The sequence below is a fragment of the Symphodus melops genome (assembly GCF_947650265.1).
Source record: "Symphodus melops genome assembly, chromosome: 19".
Lineage (NCBI taxonomy): Eukaryota > Metazoa > Chordata > Actinopteri > Labriformes > Labridae > Symphodus > Symphodus melops.
This window is the reverse complement of record NC_136709.1, coordinates 15,740,483-15,753,990: the sequence shown is the minus strand read 5'-3', so window position 1 is coordinate 15,753,990 and position 13,508 is coordinate 15,740,483. Positions and strand designations below refer to the sequence as shown.

The following is a 13,508-nucleotide window of genomic DNA, read 5'->3' as shown; positions in this document are numbered from 1 at the left end:
GCAGGTAGTACGGAAATTATACCATGAACTTTAAGTCTAGTTAAAACAACAACACTACAAAATATAATACACCTTTTAAGAATCGCTTAAAAGAAACCTTTGTAAGTTAAAAGATAAACTGCATACATTCCGATGTCGCGTTTGGTCCACACGCTACTGTAACCAATATTAGGTTTATGCTGAGCCTAAAACGGGGGTTTCTTTAATAATGGCAACCTCACAAGGCGCACCCCATCTTTTTAACGTAAGTTAAATGGACATTCTGGTGTAATATTCTCCCTTTAAATTGATATTACACATGATGAACCTGTGATGACACTGGTAGAGTCATTATTAAGAAATAACATTCATTTGTAATGGACCATGATCCCAGAAAAGGACGAGGCCCCATCTAAAATCATCCATAATCTTTATTGTTATATTAGAAAATAAAATAAATCACACAGCATTCAGTGTTCATCAGAGTGAAATCTATATCCCCAGGCTCTCTGTACATCATATGCCAAGCAATTGTTACAAAATATTCACCCATATTTGCTCTACAATAAAGGCTAGTATTGATCTTCATATTTACAGCTATAATGTTGATTGACGTTCTGAGGCATCAAGAAACAATGCAAAAACAGATTTGCTGTCTACCTTTATCATAACATTGTATATTTATATATGTTAGAGTTTTGTTCAAAATAAGATATCCTGAGGAGCTCACAATTAGCATGTTAAAATATTGTTTGACCCTATATGAAAAAACTGTCTGAATGAGAAACAATATAGAAATGAATGCATTGTAAAATAAGTATTAGATGCATCCTTGATCGATATCTTAATACTGAGCTGCTTAGGTTTGATGGCTGTGAACGCTTTTTATTCAGTTAGGATAGTGTCATAAAAACATGTGCTATAACAAGAACTGTCACTTTTTTAGAGCAATCCCACAGTGTTTTCTTTTTTCAGTTTTTGTTATTTAATATTGACAGATTCAAGTGCATGTCTCTTCAAAGGCGTGGATAATATTGTCGTATGCCGGAGGAGGAGTCTGTGAGGGCAGGAATCCTTTGAGTCCGTTATTACCCAACCAGAAGGAATGCCTCTTGTTTGGCACCAGGGATGCTGAATCTGATGAGATTGAGGCTGCTGTGTCATCAGACATGTTGACCTGAGTGTCCTCTCCCATCCCCTCCAGACCTGCCCTGCTCCTCTTGTTCACTGGGCGAAAGGTGGAGGTCTCTATGCCAGGCTTAATCCCCAGAGGGCCCACTGGCTCCAGAGATGGCTGCCTGCAGACGCTCAGAAAAGTGCTCCTGTAAAGACCCAGCTGGCCGCCTGAGGGGTTTTCGGATTGTGAATATCTCTTTTTGGAGCGCCTGGTGATCCTAGCAGTTGCCTGCCGCCTTGACGCCCAGGTCAACAGAACATAGACTAGAGCGCCCAGCAGCAGGCCCACAAGCACTGAGAGACAGAAGGCGAGAATCATATCGCCTGGAAAGAGGAGGAAAATTAATGCAGTGTGTCAGAAAGGGAAGTTGTTATAGGGATCTAAATGGTTTGAAATATAGCACCAAACATGATGCATTATATTGTCCTAGAAATGAGGAATATTGCTTCCCCAGATGACTGTTTTAGCAGCACTTCAAGTAAGGAGTAAAGCCATCTTACTTACAAGGAGCTTTTACATTTCGAAAGTACAACTTCTTCTGTGTTTAAGGGAGTTTTGTTCTTTCTATTGATTTTTTTTTATATTTCTGCTCAACTCTATACAAGACACAATGTTATATAAAAATCTTACATCATACCACTGTGGGGGCTTACTGTCTATGAAGAATCATTGTGTATCGCTAAAAACTGACCCTGCCATGGGTGTGATGCTTGAAAAAAAACAAAACATGAAGAAAAAGACAAAATAGAATCTCAGTAGTATTGTCTCTTGATGAAACTCTTAAGGCAAGTTTATATGCACAACATAGTAATATTAATTCCACAACATAGTGATATTAAGGGTTTTATATAAGACTAAGTTAGGAACTAACATCACATTTACAGAATAACACAAGCACATTGTTTTAGATTTTATGGAATTATAAAGACAATGAAATGGACGGTAAAATGGAATAGCACAAGAATTAAGAAAAGAAGGTTACAGTGCAAATACAGATGTAAATATGTAGGATTTAACAAGCAACCAGAAAAACTGGTTTAATTGAGCTGAGAGTCGATTTCAGGAAATAAGTTCCCAATGTGTGTTTCATACAAACCTTCTGACTCTGCAGACAATAATAAACAAGCCGAGTTGCCTGCATGTTATATAATTACATTCTAATGTAATATATTAAAGCACTAAACTTTAAGTAAGTGCTTTATTTTGGAACTTTTTGCTGACTTTTCAAATGCAGGGTTGTACATAAGTAATAAGACAGTTTTAGAGATGAAAAAGCTTTTCCAAAGTATTTTTCTGTTCCTTCAGATTAATCATTATTCAATGTTTTAAAAGTAATGCTGCTCTGACATAGCACCTTTGGAAGTCACAACATCTTCCCAAAGAACAAAAAATGTAAGAATAATACACTCACCTAGATTGAAGGATTTTAATATCTCCAAAAGGGGATGTGTTTCATTTTGTGCCATATTTCCACCATGAACTGGTGTTATATTCCACACTGACTCCAGGCACCCGGATAACCACTGAGCTTTTCCAAGACAATCTCGCTGCTTTTTTCCCCCTGTACTGTGTTTTGTATGGCGGAAACTTTGCTGTCATGCTTCCTTCCCTTTCTGGCTTTAAAATTAGCAAGAGCATTTCTTATCTGTGTGGGACACAACTCGGGGTTGTTTCCTTTTGCATCATTTCCTCAAGATCAATACTTTTCAACAATGGCTCTGGCTTAAGTGAAGTCATGTTTCTTATGTTCTCTCGAAAAAACACAGTGCATATTTGCAAATAGTTTCAAGAAAACAAATTTGAACGAAGACAAGGTTTTCCATGTTCTTGAAATGGCTCTAGATAAGCTAAACCATAAAATCTGACCATCCACCAGAGAGTCTGCAGGCTGTCAAACTCCCAGTCTCTGTGGGGATTTCCTTCAATTGTTGCAGTGTTCCCACTTCACCTCAGTCTTCAGGCTGACGTGACCACAAGCCAGCCTGCAGCTCAAAAGCTTTCAGGTATAACTATTCCCATTTTCTACAATTTCATAAAGCTGCTTTCAAATACTATAAACTTTTGACCGCCTTGTCTCAAAAATGTCCTGCAGGTGGTGCTAAAGTACTTGCAATAAGAAATAACTTTGCATTGACGCATACAGAGCCAATCAAAAATGCATTATTTAGTTAAATTGAAGTACATCAGAAAAATCACACAAGAAATATACAGATTCCAGTGTAGGGTTATAATGGTTGCAATTATTTTTGATTGCAATTTTTTATGCAGTTTCTGTTTTAAAACGATATTATAAGATATGAGACTTTTAATCAATCAATCAACATTTATTAATCAATCATTTCATAACAAATTTGATTTCAAGACACTTTACAAAAAGAGCAGGTGTAAACCGTAATCAATGTTATTTTAAACCTGTGTTTTGTTAAGAACAAGACAGGCAAGTAGGTAAAGTAAAACTTGTCCATTTTAAATACTGACTTGAAACTTATTGACCTTTATCTTTATATAAGTCACTGCCTAATCTTGAATATAAAAAAATGAGACCCCAGGTGGTTAGTAGGAGTCATTGACAGGAACAGGGAATAAAATCCCTGCAGTCACTTGCCAACTTCAGGCCTGAAGTGAGTTGATCCTTCTATGACTCACACTGACATCCTGCTATACCTATTCCCAAAGTGCCTGAGTATGGCAGACTATTTTTCATTTGTTTAACTCAAAATTAGGGCAATTTTGTGGTTGTGGCAAAACGTAAATAAACATCACAATGTCATGGCTGTTTTAATTTGCACAGAATTGTTATGGTTTCCTCTATGCCTATTTTAAAAATCTGGATACCATTCTTGAATAAATAACATTTAGAGGATCACAGATATGCTTTTTTGCAAATGATAGAAAATGAGATGTGGTGATCATTAATGTGACCCTTTATTAATGACCTCCAGATGGCAGGCCTATGCAGCCACTTCCCCCTATTGGAGGTCTCTTGCTAAATCATTAAAGAGTTGGTAAAAGAAAAAAACGAAAAAGGCAAAGCACATAATCACTCTTATGGAAGATTTAACCTAACAGCCAAAAACTTCTTATTTAATAATTCAAGCATAAATAAATCATTACTAATTTCTGTAGCCTAGTTATAATAAATGTCACACATTATTTATCATTGACATCTACTACAGCATCATGCATTTCTGTCATTTAAGGATATTGCATTATATAATATCACAGAAACATTATGAACGGTCTGTAAGGTCCCTTTAAGGTCACAGTGGGGTGCCATAAACTAATCCAGACGTGACACCCCGAATTCCTCTCTCTTTAACCAATGAATGAACCCTTTTGTCCCGAAAAAAAAATAGGAACTTGACCACACATTTGAGACCCTTCCTTTAGTTTTTGCTGCCAGCAGACAGGGTGCCACTCTTCTTCCTTTTCTATGCTTCGTCTTTTTTTGCGGTTACAACAAAACTTCACGTCACGCCACAATGTTTCATTTTCGCCGTTACCAATGGCAACAAGAGGCAACACACGCGCACACAACACTGCGAGACACTTCCTCTGTTAAGCTATCATGCTCTGCAGTCCTGCAAGTGGTAAGATAAGAGTCAGCTACAGCTTGTGATTTTGATGGAAGTGTTTGGTTTGCACGTAGGTTTATAGGGTCCTGCTCACGGAGCTTTACTTACTTTACTGATGCTTTGAAGCTCGAAGAGTTTGCAGCCTTTAAGCAACTTCCCCTCGTGTTAATGTGACGCTAACGGGCAGCACTCCTCCATTTAAATAGCGTCACGGGTACTCAGCTTTATTTGATAGGCAAGGCAACGATGTACAGACAAATGTAGCCTAGTAAATCGTGAAAATATAATCGTGTAAATATTGTTGGCATAGTCACTTCCTTGAGCTGATTTTGACATGTCACTTTACATTTTCACTTCCTCTTTTTTTTAATTCTTTTTTTTTAAATAGTTTTTGAAGTTCTTCTGGGTTTATCAGTCTGAAGATTTGGCCATGAGATAATACAGTTTTACAGTTTTACTTCAAACTACTTTACTTACTTACTTTATTATATGATATATGGCTGCCATTATTTTTCTGTTGATATGTCTACATTTGTTAATCCTGTACATTTATTGACTGGCACCTTTATTTATACAAAAAAAGATATCAATGTATACTCAGATGGTGTAACTCTCCTGTTTTTTATTTAACCCATTTGTAGAATTTGAGATGGGTTTTTTTTTTATAACAAGTGTAAAAGCCCAGGTGTGTTTAACTACATGAGCTATGGCTGCATTCAACTAAGGTAACCCAGTTTCAAGACTTCTGCACTGTGAATGTTCTCTGACTGACACTGCTCAGAGGAATGAACAGTCGAATGCCATCGTTCATTTTTCTATTCACACCTGTTCTTATACTGCAACATAAAACTTAAAATGTATTTTACACTTGGCTTTTTTATGCAAATATGAAAACATTTCAAAGGTTGGACATCCAGTAATTATTCTGTTACCTTTTGAAATTAATAATAAGCTACCTTTTGCTTTGCTCGGGAAACTCTCTGAAAGTAAGAATCTATGACAAGAACATACAGTTTCCACAAAGAATATGTGACGCTAAATGGTTGAATGATGTGCAGTATTAACAGTTTATATGCTGGCAGATGATGGTAATCTTTCAGTGTTGGGCCAAGTTCAAGACTTTTTACAGGGTTATTCTTTCAAGGTACAAACAACTTTTACATTTCCAATGCTTGTTTTTATAAAGGCATTCAACATAACTGTGAATGAAGTAAGTTAAAGAGATGAGTTGATCTAAAAGTGAGGCCTATAAAACTTTGATAAGTTGCTAAAAGTGAGCAATCATTGTAAAAAAAATAACTGGTTGACAGTAGGTGTGGCCCCAGTTGAAGCCTTTTTTTTAACCTACTCCTCTTTTCTAGGCAATGAATGGAAGAAGTGCTTCTATTGGACAGTAAACCTGCTTGTCCTTGCATGAAACCTGAGATTCAATTGGACCTGGCCCTGCAGTGAGACTTGAAAGAAGAGAGAAAGAAAGAGAGGGAGGGGCAGAGGGGATGTCCCGCTCAGGACAGTTGTGAAGGATCTTCTGCTCTCAGCATCAGTTCACCTTGTCATAGAGCTGCGACGAGACGACATGGCCTCCCCACGTCACTTAGGTCGAGGGTCTGTGGACATTGCAAATGTGATGCAGAAACTGCAGGGTAAGTGTCCGTCTTTCACTCTGTTTGCTTACGGGGCAAAACATTCTCCCCTCCTGCACTGCTGCGCTGCTATATTGTGCTGATTCAATGCCTGGGCTGCGTGCCCATTTGAAGTGTGCCAGGTTGTGCAAGGCAAGATGCTACTCTCTCACACACATGCTTACACACTCCCACAGTCATACATCTTCTCATAGAAGCACACATTTAAGAGATGTGTCATCAAAAGGAAATTTTTCTCTTATGAATACGTCATGATAAGGTATCGCCAGTAAAAAGGGTCTGTCCATTCCTGGTGTGTCCTTTCTGAACTTTTGAATAGAAGCTCTCAGCTGCATTGTTAAATATAGTTTACAATGACTGACAAATGTGAGTAGGATGTCCCTGATTACACGAAGCCTTTAAAAAAATATTCCCAAATAGAATTACTTGTTTAGGAACTTTGGTTTTACTTTCACATGGGGTTTTTGATTTTTTTCATTCATAATCCTATTTGAGATAATAAGGAAGTTAATGTTGCAATATCTTGTGACCAATACACAAGAAAGCCTTGACAGCCTGGATTGGGTATTGAACAAGTTATTTAGAGAAACATGATTTTGTGTAATGCAGTGAACATAACTCTGAGGCTTTTGTTGGATCACATTTTTTTTACAGCTCCTTTTCTGCAGAGATTAGTCAACCAAATTAGTTGCAAAGAGACGCATGTTTTTTTATCATGTCATTTACCAAGTACCATCCCTCATAAATGAATCAAGATGACTTGCCATCATTACTGAGAACTTAATGGACACATCAAACATAATTTATCCAACCCACAGGATGTTTATATCCAAGTCTGGGGAAAAGATTTTGCTTTTTCTTTTTTTAATTTCTTTACAAAGCCAGCCAGTGTTCATCATCAACATTTAGTCTGGCTGAATTCTTGATATGAGATACTGGCTCACAACAATTGTGGCTTCAGGAATGCATAGACATTGCACTGATGGAGACTAAAACCTGACACCCTTTCTGCCCTTGGTCGGAGAACAGATCGATCAAGGGAGCCTCACTCTTTGTCGGCATCCCCCTTTTGTCACCAACACTATAAGTAAGTCTGGTGGATTCCGAGACTTTGTCTCGGTTAAGATGTGTTTCTATATGTACAGAATACCAGGAAATATTTCATGATTGGGCTAGTTACCATAGCAACTCTTCTGAAATATTTGTCTGTGGTTTTGCCATTGCTGCCCAGTTCCGGCTCTAGAGACACGTAGCTTCCTGTTCACTGCTTCATGTATTTCTATTAGCCTCATTATTGATATGTATAAATATATTGTACACACATCATCTGTGTGTGTGTGAGCTCATTTTGCCACCCTGAAATGAAGATCACAGGAAGTGAGTTCAACTTATAATGCTGGACAGAGTAAGTCATGAACACAAACTAAATACCAAACCAAGGTAGAGAAACATCAACTCAAGTGTAGGTTATTCTGCTCACTCCCAGTGTCTTTCAGGGTGGATTTCAAAGTTCATAACTTTAAAAAAAAAAAAAAAACTTTCATGGTTTTGGAACTTTTTTTTTGTCCTTTTATAATCCTTCACATCCTCTGACAGCTTCTGTACAGTAGATTGTTTTCTAAATTCAAACTATCACACAAATAAGAGAATTGGCCATAACAGCAGAACTCCATCACTCCTATAATACTGTAATATGTGCAGACTCTCTAACTAATCATATGACCACTGAAAAATCATGCTTTTCTTTTATGTAGCTGTCCCTCCTGCTGTGTTTTAGTTGAGTGTTGTACGACATGCAGCAAGGTTAAATTCAAACACCAAGTTGCGCTCCAACAGTCAGTGCAAATATTAAGAAATAAAGAAAAAAACATATATAAGTGAAAATGGCTAAATGTACCTCTGTGACCCATCTTACAAAATCTGAAAAATCAGTCAACTTCAATATTGGGGGAATTTCCGCTGAGCAGTGCATATATGGCATAATGTGCGATGCAAAGTGCCAGCCACTGTCGTGTGTTTCACGTCAAGGAAGTTGCTTTCCGTGGCAAGCCACATCTGGAGGACGTTATCATGCCAGCTGTCATTGGTGCTCTGTAAAAACTTCTTGCTGGTGATCGGATGCAGCTTCCTGTCTTTAAATGCTTCCTGTAGAGAAAATCAGACTGCTTTGACTTAAGCAGTGTTCCCTCTGGGGAAGAAGTGACAAGACATCAGAAAGTCTAGACATGTTTGGAAACACACTGGTTGTCTTGCTCGTGTGACGGCGTCAGTGTGTATTAAATCATATTGAATCATCTCAAAGCTCCACCAAAGGCACTCGTTTGCACTTGTTGCTGTCATCATGTTACAGATACTATTGGTTTGATAGAGTAGCCACACCCTGCAGGTCCTTAAATGCCCTCGGGGTTTACCTCCCGCCTGTTAGTGTGGGTTTCAGTTGAGCTGAGGCTGTGTGTCAAACAGGAAATGATCAAATATGGCCTTTAAAGGGTTTTGTTGTGACATCAGATTCCGTGAATTCAGATGTTACAGTATGTGCATACAGACAGATAAAACCTGAGATGTCTTAACAGAGTAGTGATTCAACAAAAGCGATAGTTGTACAACTTCCCCTCTCATTACAACACACAGATGGAGATCATTTCAAATGGCACTTCTGCTTGTACAGTGCTCTTTTAGTCTTCTGACAACTCAAAGCGCTTTTACAGTTCATGAAGACCGACACTTACACATTCTGAGTCTGCTATGCACAGTGTCTGTCAGTGTATTAACTGACTTCATTTATGCACAATCGTCCTCCGCACAATGAAGCAGCGGGAGCAACGCAGGCATGTGGTAAAATGAAGAAAGACGTAAATGTCTCAGTAATTAAAAGCAATGTTACTGTGAGTTTTATTATAAACAAAGCACTAACAGAGTCAAAAATGATCCAATCAACAAAGTGATGGATACCTATCTCAATAGGAGCCATTGTGTCACCTCTAAATGTTGTGTTTTCTTTACACCCAACTGTTATATTTCTTTAAAATTAAAAGTTTAGTGCGACAGAAGAAATCCTCGAATTTGAGAAACTGGAATGAATTTTGATTTTATTTCCATAAAAATGACTTTGGTAAATTAGTCAACCATCTCAAAGTTACCTATTCATCTTTTCCAATCAATAAATCTGCTTTTTAAGCTCTAAAAAAAATCACGCTGTTTTGTCAGGTACCTTCCAATTGGGCACATGCTCCCAGTATCAACACAGGATATTCAGTTCTGAAAAAGGTCATAATCCAACCACTGAAGTAGAGCCATCCATTGTTAAATCTATTTTAAACAGGGGTGCACAGTCGTCACGTCACAGGTGGAGTAAAGGCGAATAAAAGACAGACAAGCGTGCACGTTGTCAGCTGTAAGAGATGCTTCTACTCTCCAGTGTCACGAACAGCTGCCAGGAACAGACGACGATATGATCTCATTAAGAGAGAACCACCAACCCACTGCACTCTGCGCCGAGCTCCCTCAGGCTTTTTGTTGACTTGAGTAAAACAAACCCTGTCCTATATTTATAAGATTCTGCTATCATTTATCAGCTTTGTTTTTTACATTAGATTAAAGTTTTGTTTTGAAAGCAAGGGGTCCATCCAGTCAGCAATAAAACCTCCCTGTCAAGCCGCTCTGAATGGACCGCTTCAGAATCATTTCTTGTTTGCCTGTCAGAGCCTAAGTAGGGCTGCTTTCCACTAAATGGAACAACAACAGAGTGAGTGGGCTTTTACAGAGCTCCCAGGTGACCCACACAGTCCAGTGAAGCCAAGCACCTTTAGTACAGTATTGCCAAAGGTATCATCTGTCCTAAGATCACCTTAAGTACTCCTTTACTCATGTGAATGGCAGATGCTTTAGTGGTTTGGTACTCTGTGTGGTGTTCGATGTTGGGCTTTCCACTTTTAATTGCCACTTAGCTGCTAGTGCTACATCAGGCTTAATTAAGTCAGTTGACTTGGACATAATGACTCAGTGATGGGGAGAAGGTTTACGTGAGGATTTCATGCTTGGCAGAGCTTGAGTGTCAAGCCTGACACACATTTATGATGAGAAGTTAATGGTCCATACATGTATGTGTTCAGGACTCTGGACAGCTCCAGAGTAGATACAGTAGCTGAATCATCCTGTCGCTTCTATTCTTGTATGTAACTGCTAATTCACAGCAGAGGTATTTTATCAGATGCTAACATGAGCGTAAATACATCTTATCAGCTCGGGGTGCTGATGGACTAACTAGCGGTTAGCAGCCAAAGTATGGAGGCCTGCTCCTCCAAGCTGGCGGCTCAGGCTCAAGTCAGATTCATTCCCAGCTCTCTCTCCACAGTTTTCTCCTCCATTCACTGTCCAATCAGAAAAAGGCAAACAGCCCTGAAATAAATCTTTCAAAAATGGATAGATATATCAACTCATACAGCTAATTATAAAACGTAACAACAAAATAAGAGCTGTTTTTGACCCTGATGTTCAGAATCAGAGCATACTGTAGCTGAACCTGTCACTTGGTTGATTGTTTGGATTTGAGGAGCAACATGCATGTGTTGGCCCTGATGCATACGCCTTCAAATGAAATCCAGCCCTCGTAGCTTCTGATGGAAACAAAAACACATCACTTCCTTTGCAGCAGAGGATTTTTCCTGGGTTGGACAGTTTTGTTTTTTTTCCGTTTTTTTTATTTTTTATGATGACCTTTCACCATCCACTGTTGTGCTTACGTGACATCAGCAGTATTTATAGGACTCTACTCATCAGTTCTCTTAAAAGACTTCAAATGTACATGAATATGAACATGTCAGAAAGCTTCCTCTAACCCCAGTCATTCAGATAAAAGTGAATGCAGAGTGACTGTTTTACATTCATGCCAATAAAGCTTACTGAACTGAATGATAGATTAACCTATTTCTATCTATCTAACTAAAACAATCTTCATTTGTTAGTAGAATTGATAATAAATAAGGAGTTTAACAGGTTTAAGTAACCTTTTTTGGGGGGGGAATATCTTCTTGTAAATGACTGTGAGCATCAGTTGTAGTATCTCTCAAAGCTCATTGTTCTTTCTGCACATAGCTGTCAACATGTTTCAAATGCTGCTACTTTCAACCTTTTGCTGTTTTGATGTAAGAAAAAAAATCCATTTTCACCTAAATAGCTTTTCTGGGCCAGCTCCACCAGCGAGCGGTCTGTAGAGCAGTAAGAATAGAAACACAGGCTCAGGCCTATTTTTAGTATATCAGAAAAGCTTTTAGTTTGGTGGTGGTCTTAAAAGAAGAAAGGGATTTTTTTTTCTGCAGGAGATGATCAGCTATGAAGTACATTACCACACGTATTCACTCGAGTGACTCGTATTCAGAGCTCCGTCTTTGAAAGAGAAACCGACCGGTCAGAGCCGAAGTGCTTCTTCTAGTCCTTGTTTTTACATGATCCTCCCGTGTGTGCAGTGGGAATCCCAAAGTGGGTGTGTCTGCTTTTGTCGTCACAATAGCACTGGCAGTGCGAGGGGGAGCAGGTGGTAGATCATTCAGCCTCAGCATTAATTATTAAGATTGGTCGCACCATGGTGCAGCAGTCTTTTAATCTTTTCTTATTCTTTTCTTAATTAATGGACCCATAGGGACTTACATTGATTTTTACAGCCAAAAGATTCAAAACAGAATTAAAACAGATTTTTTTTTTAAATCATTTTTGTTTTAGAAAATATTTTCCTTTTAAAGTGTGTATTATTGAAGATTAGATTAATCTTATAGGAAAAACGAGACCTCTCCCCCCCCTGTCCATCACAAGTACACACGGTATAATGCAGGCAGCCAGAGCTGTGACATCACTGCCACCCGCATCCTGATTGGATGAGCCATGCCTCTGGCTGCTCTCTCTCCAGCCTCAGACGCTATGATGATACAGCAAGGCAGTGCAGCGGGGGCTGTGCACATCCACACAGGCATGGCTCCTCTGGACGGCAAAAACACAGGAAGATGGAAGGATGGGATTGTAAATGACCCTGGCTGCTAGAGGTTTTCTCCTCTGCAGTCCGTGTGTGCGTGTGTGTGTGTGTGTCTGTGTGCGCGTGTGTGTCTGTGTGTGAGAGTGTCAGGGAGGAGGGGACGTTTTCCATCCCAGCCTCCAGCAGCTCTTTTTGCTTCAACTAGAGGAGGGGGGGAAACCAGGCAGCCAGATCTGCTTTGCTTCCCACTGGAGAGAAGAAGGGAAAAGGACAACTCTGGGATTTGATGCTTGATTTTTTTTTTTTTTAACTGTGGATCTCGTTTTCACACATAACACATTTATGTACTCTGGAGCTAATGAAAGGCAAAGGGAGGGAGTCGGAGAGTGGGTTATAGAATGGCTCACTATAAGGATGTAACTGTCAGGAAGACTTCTTTAAATCTGGTGACTGGATTTTTTCAGTATCTGCGTGGTAAGTAGGGCAGCAGCACCCTTCATCTGTCATCTGTGTGCACATACGGAGCTAACCGGGGATATAAATAGAAAAATAGCATATGCTAATGGTTTGTAGGTGAATCCCTTCTCCATGTACTAGTTCCAGTATAATGCTGCACAAACACAGCTGTGTGTGTATGTGTGTGTTGCATCTGCGTGTGTTAGTGTGTGCTACGCTTCAGTGGGCATCCCCCGTGCATCAGTGATGAAGCGTTTGCCTGTAGGTTAACATCAAGCCTTTGCTCCCTGTATAGTGACGGGACTGCTTCCTTAAACACGTGACCACTGTCTACATCTCTAAGGGTGGCTGTTTAAAAATGGCCACTCTGTGTGTGTGTGTGTGTGTGTGTGTGTGTGTGTGAGTGTGTGTGTGATTGCAGTGTGCCGCACGCTCCTGCCGGCATGCATGACAGGGTGTTAAAAATCCGTCCTCGACGCAGCAACAGCTCCACTATGGCAAAGAAATCAATTGTTTTGTTACACATGTTGCATAATGCATGAGGCAGTGTGGCTGAATATATTAAGTAGACCACAGAAGAGGCTGGGGGGTGGGGGGGTGACCCAAACAATCACACATGTTAATACTGAACACAGCCAGGGATTGCAGCATGTGTAGGCAGAAATTCCCCCTCCACACTCATGCTCTAATCTCCTCACATGACCTCTTTTCAA

The 13,508-nt window shown here is 39.4% G+C and overlaps 2 protein-coding genes across 13 annotated transcripts in view; one reads left to right on the top strand and one right to left on the bottom strand.

The window, feature by feature from the left end:
* Nucleotides 1–392: 392 nt before the first annotated feature.
* On the bottom strand, nt 393–2,794 carry myct1b (myc target 1b; the record flags this gene model as incomplete). The annotated part of the gene is given in 3 exon segments (XM_079370475.1): nt 393–1,479; nt 2,568–2,695; nt 2,697–2,794. Coding segments are annotated over 3 exon segments (726 nt in total). The 3' UTR covers nt 393–979.
* Nucleotides 2,795–4,640: 1,846 nt separating this feature from the next.
* syne1b (spectrin repeat containing, nuclear envelope 1b) overlaps nt 4,641–13,508 on the top strand; it is a gene marked incomplete at its 3' end in the record, with an annotated part of 76,161 nt that continues 67,293 nt past the window's right edge. For 7 of the 12 annotated variants that reach the window (XM_079369360.1, XM_079369355.1, XM_079369356.1 and 4 more), the window contains exon 1: nt 12,295–12,813. In XM_079369360.1, the coding sequence (XP_079225486.1) occupies nt 12,738–12,813 (76 nt within the window). In that variant the 5' untranslated portion in view covers nt 12,295–12,737. Of the gene's footprint in view, nt 4,747–6,092; nt 6,375–12,294; nt 12,814–13,508 lie in introns of those variants that run through there. The other 5 variants (XM_079369358.1, XM_079369357.1, XM_079369359.1 and 2 more) reach the window with 1 other exon arrangement.